General features: G+C 53.7%; 1 protein-coding gene across 2 annotated transcripts in view; it reads left to right on the top strand.

Annotated features, from left to right (window-relative positions):
- The window catches only part of Mct1 (Monocarboxylate transporter 1), a 56,154-nt gene that overhangs the window by 23,432 nt on the left and 12,146 nt on the right, over nucleotides 1-20,576 (top strand). The window contains exons 1-6 of one of the 2 annotated variants that reach the window (XM_037219217.1): nucleotides 969-1,083; nucleotides 2,602-2,745; nucleotides 7,055-7,162; nucleotides 16,500-16,656; nucleotides 17,206-17,399; nucleotides 18,355-18,526. In XM_037219217.1, coding sequence (XP_037075112.1) covers nucleotides 975-1,083; nucleotides 2,602-2,745; nucleotides 7,055-7,162; nucleotides 16,500-16,656; nucleotides 17,206-17,399; nucleotides 18,355-18,526 — 884 coding nt within the window. In that variant the 5' untranslated portion in view covers nucleotides 969-974. Of the gene's footprint in view, nucleotides 1-968; nucleotides 1,084-2,601; nucleotides 2,746-7,054; nucleotides 7,163-16,499; nucleotides 16,657-17,205; nucleotides 17,400-18,354; nucleotides 18,527-20,576 lie in introns of those variants that run through there. The other variant, XM_037219216.1, reaches the window with a different exon arrangement.

Genomic DNA, 20,576 nt, shown 5'->3' with positions numbered 1-20,576 from the left:
GTTGCGTGCTTTAAGCACATCGACTTGAAACTGGGAACGCAAGGGCCACAGCAATGTTTTCATGCAGAGTTGATCTGTTGACTATGAGCCTCAGAGAACGACATTCGGCGAGTGAACGTTCCCATACGGCTCCAATCTCCATAAAACCAACAAGGGCATAAACCAACAGGGGTGCACATACGACAAAAACGGGAGTACATAAAACCACCAGGACGTATAAAACCGGCAACGAAACCAACAAGGCGTACTGCTGCAGTAAGCCGCAAGAATCGGTATGAGTGTCAAATCGCTCGGGAATCCGCCTGGCAGCGGTACGCTGGAAATGCTTATCGGTGTTACTGGCCCCATGCATGAAAGTGTGAATAACATTGCTTACTTCAATGACCCTTCCATTTGATAGCTTTTGCCTTCGACGCTGCCCATGTCTTTCCCGCAAGCGCTGTGTGAAAAAGCGCAGGGGGGGAGAGTGGAAGAGGTGCGTTCCAAGCAACACATAAACAAGGAATAGGCTCTGAATAATATTCAGAGGTAGCTTAAGGATTCGGTGGCATCAAAGCCAGATCCTGTGGACAACCATCCACTCCTAAGCAGCGCAGTTCCAAATCAACACATTATATTGAGCGACGTGCCTGAGGAGGCTACGGGTACGCTCTCTCCGCAGCGTACAGTTTTGAAACGCTGCCTGCTCCTGGCTGGCTGACGTTCTCTGGCCACATGCCAGCTGACTCTGGGCGCCGGTTCAGCCAAACAAAGCAAACGTTCCAGCAATCGAATACATTGCCGTTGAATTAGAAGAGCCCGACTGTTGTTACCTCGTCTGCGGTGGCAGTACGTTACTTCAGTGCGATGACCTAATGCCCGGTTGGAGGAGCCATCACTCATAACGGCGAGGTGAACATATGGCTCTGTCGCCGGTTGCTCCCGCTCCTCGACCTGTGACCTATGACCTGTATGCACCGACAGCCGATGGCGTCATGTACACCTTCGGCATATTCTACGTGGACATCAGCAGTCACTTCAAGGCCAGCAAAGCGGAGACTTCGTGGATCGCCTCTATTATGGTGGGCGTCACATTTGGTGCTGGTGAGTTCGGCCCGCGCGCGATGAAAGGCCTGCTAAGATTGGGAGGGCGAGAACGGTTCGGCTGTTCTTCCTGTCAACGTCCATGCGGCCAATGCTAAATTTTCCGGAAGTTGGGGTCTCAGCCCCTGCTCCTAAACCCCTAGCTCCCGCACCCCTGGCTCGGCCCCACCCCGCTCCACCCATTGGCCGTTCAGACCCACTGACAGTTCCGACCCACTGGCGACTCCGACCCACTGATGCTCCAACCCAGCGACGACTCCGACCTACTGACGACCTCCGACCCGCTGACGAATCCGACCCACTGACGACCCCGACCCATTGACGAACCCGACCCTACTAACGACTCTGATTCACTGACGACTTCCGACCCGCTGACGATTCCGACCCACTAACGGTCCGACCCACCGACGACTCCGACCCGCTGAGACTCCAACCCGCTGGGACTCCGACCCGCCGTGGACTCCGACCTACTGACGAATCTGACCCACTGATTCTCCGACTCACTGATGCTCCGACCCACTGACTGACTGCAACCCACTGATACTCCAACCCACTGACAACTGCGACCCACTGACGACTCAGACCAACTGACGACCTTGACTCACTGATGCTTTGACCCACTGACGACACCGACCCGCGAATACTCCGATTCACTGACGACTCGTACTCACTGATGCTCCGACCCAATGATGGTTCCCACCCACTGACTGCTCCGGCCCACAGGTCGCTCCCACCCACTGACCACTCCGACCCACTGACCCCTCCAACCCAAGGGCCGCTTCGACCGACCGCTGCAATCCATGCTCCAATGTTATGTTAGTGCACCTAAGCCTACGGTTTCAAACGAAATGCATGCGATAGACACGCCAGAAAGCATAAACGAACGAATGTATGAGCGCGTGAGCTTGCCAAGGGATCTTTATATAAGTGCATCGTCCCCCTGAATGTCGATGCTGTCCACGTTAGAATGCCAACAACAGCTTGGGCTTGTGCAGTGGGCTATCATGACATACAATAGCATGTACTCAATGTTGGAGATTTCATGCCATCGATTTCAGTTCTGTCATGACCCATGTTGTACATGTTCAAACTTTCACTTTACGCTACGTCAGTCTGGCAACGTCTGAATTCGTAATGGCATGTGGAGTTTCCGGAGCGTGTAGTAACGTTATGTCCATCACGCACGCGCTGCGGTGATACCACTAGTCTGAGCACTCGTGAACAGGACGGCTGCAGACCGGTCTGTGTTGAAGCCGGTTCTGTCCGTGCTGTGACAGGTCCGCTGGTCAGTGGCCTGGTGAACAGGACGGCTGCAGACCGGTCTGTGCCGACGCCGGTTCTGTTCGTGCTGTGACAGGTCCGCTGGTCAGTGGCCTGATGAACAGGACGGCTGCAGACCGGTCTGTGTTGACGCCGGTTCTGTCCGTGCTGTGACAGGTCCGCTGGTCAGTAGCCTGGTGAGCAGGTACGGCTGCAGGCCGGTCTGTGTTGATGCCGGTTCTGTCCCTGCTGTGGCAGGTCCGCTGGTCAGTGGCCTGGTGAACAGGTACGGCTGCAGGCCGGTCTGCATCGCCGGGGCCTTCACGGGCGCGTTTGGCTTTGTGCTGAGTACACTGGCCAAGAACGTCGAGACCATGTACGTCACCATCGGGCTCGTCCTAGGTGAGTTTCTGCATTACGTCACCATCGGGCTCATCCTCGGTGAGTGTCTGCATTACGTCACCATCTGGCTCATCCTCGGTGAGTGCCTGCATTGCGTCACCATCGGGCTCATTATCGGTGAGTTTCTGCACTACGTCGCCATCAGACTCATCACTGGTGACTGTCCGCATTACGTAACCAATTGGCTCATGATCGGTGAGCGTCTGCATTACGTCACCATCGGGCTCATCCTCGGTGAGTGTCTGCATTACGTAAATATCAGGCTCATCATCGGTGAGTGTCTGCATTACGTCACCATCGGGCTCATCCTCGGTGAGTGTCTGCATTACGTAAATATCAGGCTCATCATCGGTGAGTGTCTGCATTACGTCACCATCGGGCTCATCCTCGGTGAGTGTCTGCATTACGTAAATATCAGGCTCATCACCGGTGAGTGTCTGCATTACGTCACCATCTGGCTCATCCTCGGTGAGTGCCTGCATTGCGTCGCCATCAGGCTCATCATCGCTGAGTGTCTGTAGTATGTCATCATCTGGCTCATCCTCGGTGAGTGTCTGCATCACGTCACCATCTGGCTCATCGCTGAGTGCCTGTAGTATGTCATCATCTGGCTCATCATCGCTCAGTGTCTGAAGTATGTCATCATTTGGCTCACCATCGCTGAGTGTCTGTAGGATGTCACCACCAGGCTCATCATCGCTGAGTGTCTGTAGGATGTCACCATCTGGCTTGTCCTCGGTGAGTGTCTGTAGTACGTCACCATCTGGTTCATCCTCGGTGATTACTAGGCGGCAGATGCGGTATGAGCGGGTAGTTCTGTGCGATATTTGTCATTTCATCTTGGACTCAACGTTTTAATATGTCACAAGACATATCAATGATTTAAAATATGGATTCCCTTGACGACATGACTTTCTCGTGTTTTTAAACCGTCATCGACTATAATGTCTGCAATATCTGTAAAATCCAAGTTTGATCCCAGTTTCTACATTCTAAATGGTCGGGTCCAAAGTGCCAGCTGCTCACTGTTTGCGTTCATGGACGAATCGTTTGGTAAGACCGGCCTGCATGGAAAGCCCAGCTGGCAACAGACCAGAGGATCGACCTGGCGCACGACGACCGCTTCATAGTATTGTACGGCACCAACACGGCCTGCCGCGGTCCTGTCTGAGTGTGACAGACGGCAGGCAAGGTATCCGACGGGCCTGAGCAACATCACTTCAGTGATGGATTCAGAGTTTATACAAGAACCCCTGCTGGGCAAATACGTTGCATTAAAAAGCAATCGAGCAAACCATCCTGAATAAACAAATATAAATCAAAAGTCGCTGGTTGGAGCGAATGGTCTTGTTAGCACGAATGTTGTGCTAGAAAGTCAGGGTGTGGCCCTCAGTGAAGGCCATTTCTAGCGAATCGTTCAAAAGGATTTGACTACGTAGTGTTAGACGAGGCCATGCATCTCTGAGACAGTCTCATAGGCAATAAACCAACTTGATTAAGAATTTAAACAAATTCGATCGATCCAGGGTCGGGTATGAGGTCGGACAGAGGTCAAAACTATCCTGCTTTTAAATCCAAGATCTTGCTTTGAGGGTAGTTTCTGACGCGCATTTGGAATTTTTAATGACGGGGACAGCAACAGACATGCTCCACGAGCTTTTAGGAGTAGGTCACCAACGTAAAACGACCGACGTCAACATTTTTTTGTTGTTGCGAACATACCTCCTAGCGTAATCCCTGACGCCTAGTTGAATAACAAAATAGGAGCAATCTCGTAGGTTTTGGTCGTCTTGACCTTCTTAGGGTCAGACAAGGCCACTGATCCGAAATTGACACTGTTGTAATGCTTTTTGCTTAGAACATGTCGATAGGTTCCCGGCGGTTGCACGAGGAGCAGGCGGGGGCACGTCAGACAGGGGTAAAAAAAGTACCAACCGTCTTCATTGTCACATGGGGATAAATCTTTCAGAAACCGTCGCAATATATCTAAACATGATACACCGCACAAAATAAATGCAAATTGAATGCAATGGAGCATAATCATCAAACATTGTCGTTCCGGGAATTCATTTGCACTAAAGTTTCATTTACTGGCCATCAAACGCTGAATGATGGTTGAGACTGAAGTAATAGAATCGTCAACTAAAGGCATACTTACATAACTACCCTAAGCTTCATTTCTTGTGATTTTGAGGCTCAGCCCCCCCCCAAAAAAAAACTAATTTTGAGAAACTACACCCCTGCTCCCAACTATAAAAAGCAAGCATGTCAAAGCTGGGGAGAAAACTGTGCCAAGTACATTCCGGAGGCGGGATTAGCCATTTTTTCTTCCTGCACACCTACCTAATAAGATTATTAGGTAAAGGTATACTTAATATAGCCAGCCTAAAGACGTGTAGTTTTCCATCCAGTCGGAGGGGATGAGCCGCTAACGGCCGAGCGACAGGACCCTGGTCTACGCCGCGCTTCTCCCGGAACCTGTGTGTGTCGCTGGCGCAGGCTCGACACCGACACTATCTGCTGTGCCGTGTTCGATATTGGCGCTATCGCCTTCTGAAGGGGGTAGTCTGGTCCGACTGTCAGCTGACCGAGGCACGGCCGCCCGCGCTGTGTCTGACGGCGGCGGGAGGTGAACTCCCCGGGGCACGGCCGTCCGTGCTGTGTCTGACGGCGGTGGGAGGTGGACTCCCCGGGGTACAGCCGCCCGCGCTGTGTCTGACGGCGGCGTGAGGTGGACTCCCCGGGGTACAGCCGCCCGCGCTGTGTCTGACGGCGGTGGGAGGTGGACTCCCCGGGGTACAGCCGCCCGCGCTGTGTCTGACGGCGGTGGGAGGTGGACTCCCCGGGGTACAGCGCCCGCGCTGTGTCTGACGGCGGTAGGTGACTCCCCGGGGCACGCCGTCTGTGCTGTGTCTGACGGCGGTGGGAGGTGACTCCCCGGGGCACGCCCGTCTGTGCTGTGTCTGACGGCGGTGGGAGGTAGACTCCCGGGGCACGGCCGTCCGTGCTGTGTCTGACGGCGGTGGGAGGTACTCCCCGGGGCACGCCCGTCCGTGCTGTGTCTGACGGCGGTGGGAGGTGGACTCCCCGGGGCACGCCCGTCCGTGCTGTGTCTGACGGCGGTGGGAGGTGGACTCCCCGGGGCACGGCCGTCCGTGCTGTGTCTGACGGCGGTGGGAGGTAGACTCCCCGGGGCACGCCCGTCCGTGCTGTGTCTGACGGCGGTGGGAGGTGGACTCCCCGGGGCACGCCCGTCCGTGCTGTGTCTGACGGCGGTGGGAGGTGGACTCCCCGGGGCACGGCCGTCCGTGCTGTGTCTGACGGCGGTGGGAGGTGGACTCCCCGGGGCACGGCCGTCCGTGCTGTGTCCTGGGGCACTCCTGCCGCCGGCCGACCGCCCGGCGCCGATTGGGATCCGTGCCAGTCAGCGAACACTGCTGCTTTCTTGTGGCCGAGATGTCCCATCTCTGCACAAGTGGTCTAATGATTTTATCCATAGCCAGGAATGATTTTTATCTACCAAACCAGGTCATATTTATTCGAAATACAAGGTCACACAAGATCACTCAAAATGCAAATTTTGTGAACAAACTGCGCTATCGACTCCGCACGCTCGTATGACTTCAAAACGTTGGCATGCTATCATTGTTTTTTTTTGGGGGGGGGCATTCGTATCGGCGAACGAGAAGCCACAGTCGCGAGTAATAATATACCCACAACGAACTGCTGAACATTGCATGCGAAATAACTTACGGTGCCTGTGATTATTTTCCATGCGGGTCGGGCAGTTACGTGATAAGACAGCATGTACCGGCCCGTGCCTGCCTGTCAGTGCCGTGGTAGACACCAACCTACACCTGGTGTCTATTAGGCGCGGCTGCAAGCTGACTCTGTTTCCTGACAGGCGCATGAGCACACAGTCGGGCTCGAAATAGTGTTTGGCAAGGCAGTATTTTGTGAACTGTGAGTGTTCACCCTACACCATTACGACCGCCGATACCAAACTTGTAGAAATCGGTTCACAAGCCAAGGTCGATTGATTTAGGTTCTCGGGCGTTCTTACTCATGCATCATTTGCCATTTCAACAGATATATTTCATTATTTGATGTCCCTTACCGACAGAGCACGGCTACGGTCATATTCCCGCCAAGTCGAGTGGATACTGTGCAACGACAACGGACTGCATAAATGCTCAATCCTCCTTGGTCTTGATAGCGGTTTGTGCATTCACCCTGGTGTCCTCGACATGCTGTCTACCCGCTCTGGCACGACTAACGTTCGTTACGGTGAATGATGAATGTTTTCCAGGCATCGGCCTGGGCCTGATATACCTCCCAGCCATCGTCAGTGTGACCTGTTACTTCGAGAAGAAGCGCTCCTTCGCGACAGGCATCGCCGTGTGCGGCTCCGGACTCGGTAGGTGACGCTCGATGTCTTGTGCGTTGATGAGGGACTGGGGCTGCCTGTGCCTGCCATGACCAGAGGATGGAGTCCTGCGCGTAATGTGGTGGCGAAGAGTGACTGGGCTATCTGTGCCTGTGATGTCCAGAGGACGAAGGCCTGTGCCTGCGATGTCCAGAGGATGGTGTCATGTGCGGGGGATGACCAGAGGATGGAGACCTGTACGTATTGTGGCGGTGAAGGGAGACTGGGGCTGCCTGCGCCTGCGATGTCCGGAGGATGGTGTCATGTGCGGGGAATGACCAGAGGATGGAGACCTGTACGTATTGTGGCGGTGAAGGGAGACTGGGACTCTGTGTGTGCGCAGTGACGGGTACCTGAAGCTCTGGAGTGCACTGATGGGATTGGGACCCTATTGCAGGCGGGGGGGGGGGGGGGGGATTTTGGGCATGGGGCATTTGGGGCATGGGATTTTTGGGCATAGTGATGCCTCTAAACCGGGGCTCCATGGCTATATGGGCAGGAGACTGAGTCCCGAGGCTGGAGTGACCGGGTGTAGTGATATGGTGGTGACAGTGGTATATGACCAGGTGTAGTAGCCCTGTGGGTGTAGTGACGACGGACTGGGGCCCCATCGATAAGGTAACGGTAGACTGGGCACTGTGGACTGAGTGACGGTGCCTGGAGCCCCGTGGGTATGTTGACTGGAGGCTAGGGCTATGTGGCTATGATGATGGAGGACTGGAGCCCTTTGGACATAGGTGATGATATTTGGGAATAGGGAAGCGTCGGCTGCCTTGGTCGTTTTCCTCCTGTGGGTACAGTGAAGGCGGACTGGGTCCCTGCAAGTATAATGACGGGGGACTGAGGATTTTTGGCTATGATGATGGATGACTGGGGCTCTGTGGGCAGATGGGGAAATTGGGCCTTTGTGGATGTAGTGTCGCGAGACCCCGCTCTGTAAGTATAGTGACGGTAGGCTGAGGTCTATAGGTGCAATGAAAATGTAATGCGAGAAAACTGGGCGCTGACAGGGGATTGGGCGCTGAGGTGAGGGCCGGGGAGGCTGGGCTTCGTGGACGCTGACAGGGGATTGGGCGCTGAGATCAGGGCCGGGGAGACTGGACTTCGTGGGCGCTGACAGGGGATTGGGCGCTGAGGTGAGGGCCGGGGAGACTGGACCTCGTGGGCGCTGACAGGGGATTGGGCGCTGAGGTGAGGGCCCGGGAGACTGGACTTCGTTGGCGATGGCGGGTGGGCGATATTCTGTGCGCTCTATGGGTGACTCACAAGTATTCGGTGAACAACGACAGGGGTACTGGGGTGCTCGGCAGGACGCGTGTTGGCCAGCTCTGCCGATGTGTTTGCTGCCAGTCGACTCGGTCCGGCACCATAATAAGCAGATAGTAGTGATTCATATGGCCTGCTGCCGATGAGTCATGACACGTCCAGCTCTCTAGCGGGACAGGGGCATCGCCGGCCGGCCGGCATTTGAGCAGCGGCCGCTTTGATTACGAGTTTCCGAGCACTGGCTGACCTAGTCGTGCTAGGAACTCTTGCTGGCGGGGCTCGGAGGCGATGGGCCGCTGCAGGCGGCTCCTGCCGGCGTTCGCGACGCCAGCCTGGCCCTCAGCGTGCGCTTCCGTCGTGGCGTGGCCGGTCGGCTGTGCGCCCAAGTCGCAGGTCCGGTCGGTCGATGGCCACCGGCCAGCAACCCGCCTGGCGTGTTGTCCAGTCCCGTCAGTCGACGCGCTCACCACGGCCAGAGTACGGCTAGGAAAACAGAGAAAAAGTAATGATCCGAGGCACAAGCCCTGAAAATGCCCTGGTTGGTGACTCGAACTGTCGACGCCTGACGTGCCTTGGAGGAAATGATAAAGCAAACACTTTGGGTATGACCTTGACAGTAACGTTTAACTAGCTCGAATCGATACAGGGCTGTAGTTGTACTGTAGCTGCAGCTCGAGCTGAAGTTTTTTGGAGGCCTTGCATTGTCTTTTGCATGGAAGCATTAAATTAAGTCAATCAGCCAAAGTGGGGAAAGTTTACCCTGGTCCATGGGTGACAAAATGTGACCAGACCGCACAGAACAGCAGTTGCAGTCGAACGAGCTGGCCCGCAATCGTGTTGAATGGGGACGAGTAGATGATTTAGAAACAGAAAGCCGTAAAGTTGTCGTTACACAATTTGTTCGAGTATTTTAGCAATGATTGGCAGCGTGTAGTGGGATCAGTAATTGAATGGGCCCGCCGGACGATTGGATGCAGCAGCGCATGACAGTCAGAGGAGCAGTCTTGTTCGGTGTACCTCTTGCCCGCTGGTGTTGCTTCGCTATCCTGGCCCTCGACGTCCTTGGGAAAATGACTTTCTGAGGCTGGAAACATCACGTTCTTCTGTTCCTAAAATGCTTACCTAAGGCTGCAAGCATCAGGTCCTTCTGTTCCTCATTGTCACCCTATTCACTGCGTTCCTCATTGCCGACGCCATTCCCATGTTGTTACATATAACGCACACATAAGGACGTCACCGTCACTTTGGAGCACAGTCTTCGTGTGGCGGAATTATATATGCCGTCCTTCTTACAGCCTCAGGTAAATGTTTTTTCATTGATGAACTGGACTTTGATAACGAAATAAAAGTGATGGACGCATCGAACAGGACTCCTCTTGCAGCCAAGAGATGGCAGCCTGTCCACGTTTCAGGCCACCCTGGGTCCTGTTTTACGGTACCAGTTGGAACGCAACCAGCTCTTCTCAGGTGCTTTCGATTAGCTAATTCACAAAAATGGTGTACCCTAGCTGGTGTTTCTCTAACTCAAGAAATCCCTTCAAAGGGAGTGATCCACAATTATATGGGGTTTGAAAATGAGATAGCCATTTTGAAGACCTTTCGGTGCTGTTCACAATTCTGTCCTTAAGACGTAAGCCCCTCTTGTTTCTGAGCTACGCGCCTGCGAAAATGAGGAATAGTATATCGGGTACATTATTTCAAAGCCGCTTTGTCATTCATGACGCCATAACAACGTCATTCAAATCCTGCCTTTCCATAAGCCATGCGGCGATCGAGGCAAATACATATATAATGGTCCAAGGGCTCATATCTGTTGTTTGTGAGCGTTAATTCCAGATATAACGGCCGTTAAGTGGCTCTCAATCAATGTTGTGCAAGAACCGATGGCGTAATCAAACCATGACGCACTGAGGAGCATATTTACTGAACAGAGAATTGTGATGTTCAGAGCTGTCTTTTTCACTTCAAAATTACGCCAATAGTTATAGGTGAGCTTGTTTTATCGTATATGATATTTGTTTTGATATCTTCAGATGTGGAACATTCTCTTAAAGCTTAACATTGACGAAAGGGGATAGGACAGCATCCGTCCCGTTACATTTAAACAAGAAACAGCCCTACGACAGTTTGCACTAGCTGCCCGATGCTTTCAGCTCTGACAACCTTCCTTGACCTTGACTTGCATCTGTACTTTGTGACCTATTTTTTTAGAGACAATGGGGAACTCGAATTTACTATGTTGGTGGGGATTGCCACTCACGGTTTGCATCACTAACATCAAGCCAGTATGGCAAAATGAAACGAGCGATTACCGACTGCAGGTGTCGTCGACCGGCGCGGACAGAAACATTCGCACAGCGCAGGTTTGTCCCACTTGCTTTCCTGTGTCAGCAGTGGTCGTGCCGTGACAGTGGATGTCGCTCCTGCCTGTCTGTGTCAGCGGTGGTTGTGCTGTGGCGGTGGATGTCGCCCCTGCCTGTCTGTGTCACCGTTGGTTGTGCTGTGGCGGTGGATGTCGCCCCTGCCTGTCTGTGTCACCGGTGGCCGTGCCGGCTGACCACCGCGGCAGTGGCCCCGCGACCTGCCCACCCAGCGCACCGGCATGACCCGCGACGGACGTGGCGAACCGGCAGCGGCTCAAGGATAGGGAACTCGTGTCCGCCGCGATAATCCGGTATCTTACACTCCACTGAAAAACCGTGTCAATAGACGGGCCGATAGCGCCCTATATCGGCGCTCTCCGGCCCCTGCAACGGGGTGGCGCGCAACCGCAGGCGGTGTCAGCTGACCCGCCAGCCACCCAGGCACCGACAGGCACCTTGGTAACAGCTGCTCCTTGATGGGGTAATGGGCATAAGTGGTACTACATATCGGCCCAGCACCGACTGGCCGGGCCACCAAGGCCGCTGCCATAGTCAGAACGGAGAGAGCGAAGCAGCCCGCCTGACTGTTCCAGTCACGTGACCTGTCATTCGTGCAGTAATGGACCGCACGCAGCAACCATGCACGACGGCACGGGCGTCCATACTGTTGGTAGACGTGGATGCATTGGCTTGAACCTAAGACTTAAGTTGAGAGCTAGGGTGACATTAAACTTGACTGCATCCTTCACTTTGCAACGCATCTTTGTTCGTCTTTTTGGGAGGTTGGGTGAGACACTGTGCGTTCGGTGAGGTGCTGTATTTGGTATTTGAGTTTGCATCTGCCCAGGGACTATATAGAGCTAAATAAACCCGATGCTTCTGCCTGTTTGAATTTTTAAACGTCCCCTTATCCGGCGTTGTGGTGCCTCCTCATGTGGCTGGAGGCCCCCCTGACTTTGTGTTTTGCCACGCATCCATTTAGAGGGTGGAGCGCCGCATCTGACGCCGACGGCGCTTCCCCAGCTCCAGTTATAGGCGCCCTCTGGCTGCATTTAGAGGTGCCTCTCTGCTGGGGATCGTGGGCACCCGCAGCTGGGCCTTGGGATCCCATCTACGAGTAGACTAGGCCCCCCGTTTGTGTCGGGTTGTGACGCTCCTCTATACGAATTTTGGGCAGCCTCCCCTAGGATGAAACGGCACCGTTCTACTTGGGCTTGGGGCTCGCTCCATTACATGCGCCCTGAACTTCCCCTTCCCCTGCTGGATCATTGGGATACTCTCCTGCGAAAGTCAGAGGTACCAGAGGTACTCTTAGTAGTCAGAGGTACCAGAGGTACTCTTAGTAGTCAGAGGTACCAGAGGTACTCTTAGTAGTCAGAGGTACCACCACTCTTGGAAGTCGGGACGTTTCCCTGTCTGGTCTTGGGACCTTTGTCCAAGCTTGGGACGCGGCTTTGCTTAGGCTCGAGGGCGGCGACACGTCGTGGGCTCTGAACACCCTCCATCCGTTTTGGGCGTCTCTCCGTCGTGGATTAGCGTCGCCGGGGCTTAAGTACACCGCTCTACTCGGTTTGGCGTCGCCCTCGTTTTTTTCTCCCTCTAAAATGGGTACTTGATTTGACGAAAGGGCATGGTAAGTTCCTGCTTGAAGACCGCCCTGGCCATAAGCTGCCTTGCGGAGGGGGAGGGGGGAGGGGGGGGGGGGAGACGCTGCATATCTCCCCGATCCTGGGCTGACAGGGCCTGGACCGTTATGGTGGTCAGCGGAATCCCTTTTGAGTAACATAATAGGAAAATACTTCTGTTCTTTAAGTTCCTGTTATCTGCTTGACACCGACGACCGAGCACCAGCTCGTACAAAAGCATATGCAATTTGTCCGACAGCTCTCCTTATGCCCTCGGAGCGTCAGTGATCGTGTTAGTGTCAGTTGTTTCTCTCGCTCCCCAACTATGGATCATCTGCCGGGTTTCGCCGTAGCTGGGTGGAGATCACCCTGCCCCACCCAGTTTTGGCTGGGTAAAGATCACCCTGCCCGACCCAGTTTTGGGTCAAAGGGCAGGTTCCCTTTGGCTCTGCGCCCCTGCCATGAGAAAACATTTCTTAAAAACCGTAAAACATGTCTTTTTAGGTTAACACAGACTTCAGACTGGACTGCTGTTACTTCCGTCAATGGGCCGATCGAGCTATTTTTGGAAGTAAAAGTTTCGGGTCCGTATGCGTATCCGTGGATGACCGAGAACTTTCCGTGAAAAAAAATGAGTGCCTACGGTCTATCCATCGACCGTGCCGCACCGTGTCTCAACAGGACGTGACGTGGTCCTCATATCGGATATCCTGGAACCACGTATATGGCACCTGGGATTATTCGATACGTTCGTCACCCCGGAAGAGGCATTGTCTGCCATGTATCTCGTACAGCTTGAGTTTACTGTAAAACGTTGTATAAAGGCAAACTAATGTTCATTTGAAACATGATGCAGAGTTTGCATGTTTTTGTTTTGAGGCTGCATGCAGTTTTACGATGGTTTTCTCTCAGCACACTGTATCTTTGTTGTTCTTCATGCAGGGCGTTGTGTGAACATTTTATGGGGCATTACAAAAATATATATTGGATTTTCTATCCGAAATTATGTGTCATTACAATAGAGGCATGTTAACTTGTCCTTGTGTAGAACTACATGAATACCAATTCATATTTGCGGAGGAGGTCTTCGTATGATTCTGTAGGATTGTTTTTAAAGGTACCCACTGATTTGGTGGGTCCAACGATCCGGGGCCGGAACTGCCGGCCTCCTAACCGGGTCCGCTGGGTCCACGAAACAGCTGGCCGGACCCCCAGACAGATCGCCGGCTCTGTAGAGCAGCTTGCCTGGCTTACTAGACAGCGTTCTGGGCCTACCAAGCAGCGCTGTGGGCCTACTGTACAACGTTCTCGGCCTACTACACAGCGTGCTGGGCCCACTGAAGAGCCGGCTGGACCTGTGCTCTGAATGTCCCTAGTAGTGGGGAGGCATGGTGGGTCCTAAAATTGTGAAGCATTGACGTTTCTAGTCGACGCTCTGCCAGCAGGCGGGAGCCGCTCCAAGTGCGTCATCGCTCCTTACTAAGGATAGAAGCGAAAGTGCGACTCTGGCAAGTTTGTTCCTAAGCATCAGCAGGCTTTACCGGGTGCTAGCAGCTGCTTTGTCAGGGCCATCAATCGCAGCGCTCATAGAACACTGGGTACAGTATTTAGGTATCATACCGAAAACCAGATGTGGTAATCTGTCTTCTGAAGAACTGCCAGTAACGCCCACCATCCGGTCAGACGCAGGGGCCGCCTGCGTCAAACCCCGGCCCCGCGGTCAGCTGACGCGCAGGTCCTGTGATGACGTCATCCAGCCCGCCTCGAAAACGCACGCAGAGGTTCCTGGCAGGCGGTGGGCGGGTAGGAACGGATGTGGGGGGGGGGGGGAGGGGGCTCGTCGGGATCGACTGAGCTGCGATACGGTCGCCTCACTCCACTTCAGCTCCTCTGACACGCTGACGGCGCGGCAGTTCGACGAACGAGGCCAGTTAGCTTGTGGTGAGAGCCATTATGGTCTGTCCGTGCCGACACTTTTGGCACGCGCGCCGACCCTTCTGAAGGAGGTGCAGATGAATCTGCCAAATGTCTCCTAGCTGGTCAAGGTCGCTACAGTTTTCAGGAATGGGACGCACGGAAATGTCGTTATGAAATAAACGTGCTGAAAATTTAGCCATTTCCTCCTAATTTGTGTTGCGACTTTCCTTTCGTCACAAGTTGTCTATTTTCGCTGTAATACTCCTGCAAGTTGTTGTTCTCAGCACGAAACTGACCCTATGGAAGGTGTGTATGCGGAAGTGATGCTTTCAACACGACAGCACGTTAGGTCATTGTGGCACCCTGCGAGAACGTCCGTAAGTTTACACATTTCAGTTCTTTGGCAAAGTTAGGGGTTGAAATCAGCTTTTGGAATTATTAATTATCTGGCTTCTTGGGGAAAGTCTAATAGCAGACTTTTTCTGAAAAGACCAGTTATTTTAGCGTGTAATTATAGGGGTGCACTCTGCCCCAGACTATTATCGTGGACAGCCGACAGCAGACATCAGGAGGGTGTCAATTCAGGCTGGGTCTGGACACTCTGGCCACGCTGGTTGGGATGGTATTAGCGGCTTGCCTGTTCCTCCCGCATATCTCTCTCCCTCCCTCCCTTTCCTTCCCTTCCCTCCATTTCTCTCTCCCACTCTCTTATCAGGATTGATATCAGATTTCTGCAACTCGAACAGGTAACGATTTAAGACCATCTGCACAATAGGTGAAAGTGTCACTCATAAATCACCCAGACATTCATTTATTGCTTACTGATCTGCACTCTCGTGTCTGTAAACCGCGAATGTGCTCAGTATTCAGAATCCGGTGGCGGCCGCTGTATATCACAATAAATTCTTTACTGTCGCAGTAAGACATGGGCGGGAAAATGGAAAGAAACCCTGTCATCCCCGCATAGACTCACCGTCATAATGTGCTTCTACCTCCAGCGTGAAAGGAACAGTCATATTCTGTTAATCCTGTTCATATATAAGGACCACATTACATATTGCTATTGCCGGTGCACATGTCCCGTAGGCCCGTATGCACATACACTTTGGCGGTAAATGCCATCGTACCGCCGCCCTCAGCCCGTTCTATCGCTTTATTTGAGCACGTGGAGAGTAACGAACGCGCCTCAGGAAATGTCTCGTAGATTATTTTATCACGCCACTAAAAAGAAGATAGCAGAAATATATCCAGAACTTGCGTTTAATTTGGCACAAATGTACGTAATCTCCGCACCAGTGGATGGGCCATTAGACCAGTCACGTCTGTGGAGTGGGGGAGTGATGTTGGTGACGCGTGAATCGCGGAGATATGCGTGGAGGGGTGCCAGCGACATGGGCGCTGGTGGTGATCCACCTCTAATAAGCCCAGCTAGATATATGTAGAATCCGAGCGCGCGCCGTGCGCCGAGACAGCGTGGTTTTCATCATAACGGTCGTGTTGCTCCAGTAGCTGGCTGTTCCGCATGAACCGCAACACTTCCCCGTTCGGTTGATCAGGACTGCAGGACGTGCCGCTGGATACGTCAGTCGTAATCAGTGGCGCCGTACCGTGCCGACTGACCGCCACACGGAGGGCGTTTTCGCATCGCGTCGCGGCTGCCTGGAGCCGTCTACCATCGCGCGCCTGTGATGCCTCAGCGCGGGACAAGTTTAAGACTGCCATGCGTGATGTGATTTTAACCACTGACAACTGGTCTGGTCCCGCCCATGGAGCAATGATGGGCCTGCTTTGGCCCTGTGGCCGTGGCTCGGGTCATTTTGTTGTTTACCTTTTGTGTGTGTCTTTTCATACTACACTTGTATGACCTGAAACCGTGATAGCCACCATGTAGATAGCTTCCAATACACTGATACTCGATAAGCCGTGGCGATTTCGCCACGCGTTGGTAAAAACATAAGAACATGTGCCCATGACTAGTGGCTGCAAGGCTTTTGTAAATTATGAAAGTAATCTTCGCCAATCCTTTTGAAACCGAATCTCAAGTTTTACGTTAGGCTTTCAGTTTGCTTATGATCGTCGATTCAAGGTGTCTGATCAACACCGTTACTCGGGTGCCCGAAGCGTGATGTTGCTCACTAACGACACGTGCTCCGGCAGGCACCTTCATCTTCGCACCGCTGACCGAGAGCCTGGTGAGCAGTTACGGCTGGAAGAGCGCCATGCTGATCCTGGCGGCTGTGCTGTGCGGCTGCTCGATCTTCGGCGTGCTGTTCCGGCCGCTGGAGCCGGTGCGCGCTCCCACACGGCAGCCAGAGTGAGAACACCGCCCTGTGACGTGCGGCTGGAGGGAAGCTGCGCTGGCACCACGGCATCGCCTTCGTCCCATGTCATATGCCATGCTGTCATTTTGGTTGTGGATAAAGTAAATTTTTGTGATTGCGCGCAAAACCTGCATTGCAAAAGGAAGATACATACTTTTGTGCTCGCATTGTTCTATAATTCATTGTACGTGGTGCCTGCTTACGACTGGATGGATTGTCAATTCATGCAGCATTGCTTTTCGGCATTATTTTCCCTTATCAAACGTCAAACGTACCGCGGTACTTTATCTCAAGTGACGAGTCCGCGAGTGAAACCAATACTTTGTACAACCCCGAAGTCCTGTTGCCACAGAAGAAATATGGCATCGATCAGCTGCGCCAGCGGTGGCAGTTCGTTATCCGGTGGTTGGCTGGAAGTCATACAGTCAATATGGTTGGGTAAGCCGCGTTGCTGTCAGGTCTGCAATCGATAACGATGCAAGAGTAAAGTCACGGTCTCTTAACAGTATCTTTTTCTCCACGATGCCCATGCGTCTTCACAGGATCACCAACGGCGTATTGAACAAGCCCGTGCTTCGGGTGGCCGCTGAAGATCTGGCGTTGAACGGTAGTGCGTCCAAGCGCCCCGTGCCGAGAAACCTGACCGACAGTGACCTACCCGACCAGCAGAGGGCAGCGCCCCTGGTGGTGCTGCCCGGCAAGTCGGAGGTGGGCCGAATGGCCACCTCTCAGCCTCGTAAGTGAAGTTCCGCCCGTCCTCTCAGGCGGCTGCAGGGTTCGCCAGCGAGGATCATGACGCTCCTCTTGTCTGACCTCGACCCGATGAGGCGGTGCTGTCACTGGTCAGTGATCGAATCCGCATCACTAGTCAGTGGCTAAACGGATAAGCATGACCAGTCAACGGCTAAACGGATCCACGTCGCTGGTCAGTGGCTAATCGGATCCACGTCACTAGCCAGTGGGTAAACCCTGACCCTCATCAAGACGACACTGACTATGGGAATCCGTCCAGAATAGTTTTACCGTTGCCTTGGTGCCGAGCATTTGCAGGTCATCGATGGAGGCCGACACTCAGCGTTACTTTACAGTGCCCCAAGTTTCCAGTCAGTGACAGGACAAGTTAGGGCAGCACACCGTTTGTCTCACACCTCGCCCGTGGAGTTTGTGCTTGGATTAACTGCTTTGTCAGTTTGTTGCATATGCGCTGCGGACCCAGAAGTCCCATGCAATGGTTGTATTTCCAGTTTAACTGATATCTGTGCCGTGATTTTATCATTAGCCAGACATGGCTGCACAAGTGCCTGTTTATCTGTTTTCCATGGATGCCACATGACTGCTCGTGCCATATACCATACCGGCCCGATGAAATTATGCACATGTTCTTGGACTTGCGCCCCGTGCTTCTCGATGACACCTGCGTCGCCTTTGCCCTGGACCATCTCCGAAGGGAGAACTGGTGACTGGTGGCGCCCGTCCGACCGCCCCGGCCGGCCTTTCCCCTGGACCATCTCCGAAGGGAGAACTGGTGACTGGTGGCGCCCGTCCGACCGCCCCGGCCGGCCTTTCCCCTGGACCATCTCCGAAGGGAGAACTGGTGACTGGTGGCGCCCGTCCGACTGCCCCGGCCGGCCGCGGCCCGCCGCGTGCGGTCTGCGGACTGACCGAGCCTCCTCCCCTGCCCGTGTCGACAGTGCTGGCGCGCCCGGCGCCCGGCGGCCAGCGGTTCGGCTCACATGACGTCATGCACCTGTCGCATGCTCCGGGCGGCGGCGGCACCGGCCGACGCTCCTCCACTCACCTGGAGGTGATGCGCCGCAAGGACATCTTCTACAGCGGCAGTCTGCTCAACATTCCTCAGTACAAGTGAGCTGCCGACCTCGGTCAGCCGCACAGTCAGCGGGGCTCGCCGCTGTGGCTGGGACCGTGCCACTCCCAGCCTGACCTGTCGTGCCTCTCTCAGTCTGCGACCGTGCCACTTCCAACCTACGACTGTGCCACTCCCAACCTGACCTGTCGTGCCTCTCTCAGTCTGCGACCGTGCCACTCCCAGCCTGACCTGTCGTGGCTCTCTCAGTCTGCGACCGCGCCACTCCCAACCTGACCTGCCGTGCCCCTCTCAGTCTGCAACCGCGCCACTCCCAACCTGACCTGAGTGCCACTCCCAACCTGCTCTCAGTCACCTACCATGCCGTCGGTGCGCAGGCTACAGCCAGAGTGATGGCTACTTCGCTCCGTAGGACGGAATGAGGACTATGCACCTACTTGAAGGGAATATTTTTTAATGCATTTTTGCATAGGCGCCTTTTAATGACGCTCATTGTATTACCAAGTCCAAAAGGTCCACTGAAAATTTTGCAGTGGTGCGTAAGTTGTAACAGTCTGTCCATGCATGTTTGTTTGTTTGTATCTGGTCTCACAGACAGTGGCCGTTTCCTGGTATGTGTACTAGATCTTAAATGTAAGGCATTCACACTCTTAAAGTGCGTTGTACGCTAGTCATGTAATGGCGCACCAAGACAAGCGCCAATCTTATTCACATTTCTCAACCATTGCACCGCGCAAAAATACACCACGAAACATCATGACCTTACGGTAATTATGGCATCAAGCACGATCATAACAGCATAATGTAAAATGAATGCCATCAAAACCATCATGGTATGTGGCGCTAAGTACTTACAGCACTATGGCACCTGGCCCAAACAATATCAACGCTCGTACGAGTCCGTGAGTGTGTGGCCGTGCCAGGCCATCCAGGCCGTGCCGACTGCGCCGCGGGCCAGGCCACGCACTTTGTTCCCGCAGCAGGACTTCGTGAGTTTGGCTGACAAGAATAAGTAAGACGAACGTTCAGCTCTCAGTTTTTCAACATTATGAGCTGTGTTGAGTCATCAACTTCCTGTGTACCGGGAGGCTTTGGTTAAACAACTTCGTACAGCAAACATTGGTCATATTTGTGATGCTCGACGTTTCAAACTATGTTGATGATTACGAGTGAACAGGGTTGACAAACTTTAAGCAATAATCGACAACTTAAACCGAAGACACATAAATCCACAAAATGCTCCGAATTTCTTTCGGCTTAGTCCTTTTTTGTTTCGGGCAGCCCTCACCGGTGCCTTGTCCTGGATCCTCGGACGTGAAAGCCTGAATTCCCGGGATGTTCGTGAAGCTTGTGCGATGTTCGTGTGGTGCCTCATGTCCGTGGTATGGATGCTCGTGAAGCTTGTGCGATGCTCGTGTGGTGCCTCATGTCCGTGGTATGGATGCTCGTGAAGCTTGTGCGATGTTCGTGTGGTGCCTCATGTCCGTGGTATGGATGCTCGTGAAGCTTGTGCGATGTTCGTGTGGTGCCTCATGTCCGTGGTATGGACGTTCGTGAAGCTTGTGCGATGTTTGTGTGGTGCCTCATGTCCGTGGTATGGATGCTCGTGAAGCTTGTGCGATGTTCGTGTGGTGCCTCATGTCCGTGGTATGGGTGCTCGTGAAGCTTGTGCGATGTTCGTGTGGTGCCTCATGTCCGTGGTATGGATGCTCGTGAAGCTTGTGCGATGTGTGTGTGGTGCCTCATGTCCGTGGTATGGATGCTCGTGAAGCTTGTGCGATGTTCGTGTGGTGCCTCATGTCCGTGGTATGGATGCTCGTGAAGCTTGTGCGATGTTCGTGTGGTGCCTCATGTCCGTGGTATCTTTTTGGGCAAAACGGGAACCTAGGACCCCTCGCCCCACTTTGCTTAGGCCCCTCTGCGCCCCATTCCCGCCGATTGCCAAGCCTATGTCTAGGAAGACTCCTCAAACTCACTGCCCTCATCCTGGCGAGGTTCCTGCTGGCTGCATGCCTGTGGTGAGGTGAACAAACTCCGACAGTAACACAGGTATGGTACTAAGCGAGGTGTGTGTGGTCCCACTCCACA

This window comes from Pollicipes pollicipes, unplaced genomic scaffold (assembly GCF_011947565.3).
Source record: "Pollicipes pollicipes isolate AB1234 unplaced genomic scaffold, Ppol_2.1 Scaffold_4295;HRSCAF=5057_pilon_pilon_pilon, whole genome shotgun sequence".
Classification (NCBI taxonomy): Eukaryota; Metazoa; Arthropoda; class Thecostraca; order Pollicipedomorpha; family Pollicipedidae; genus Pollicipes; species Pollicipes pollicipes.
Note: the sequence above shows the minus strand (reverse complement) of the source record. Positions and strands in the feature narration are given on the sequence as shown.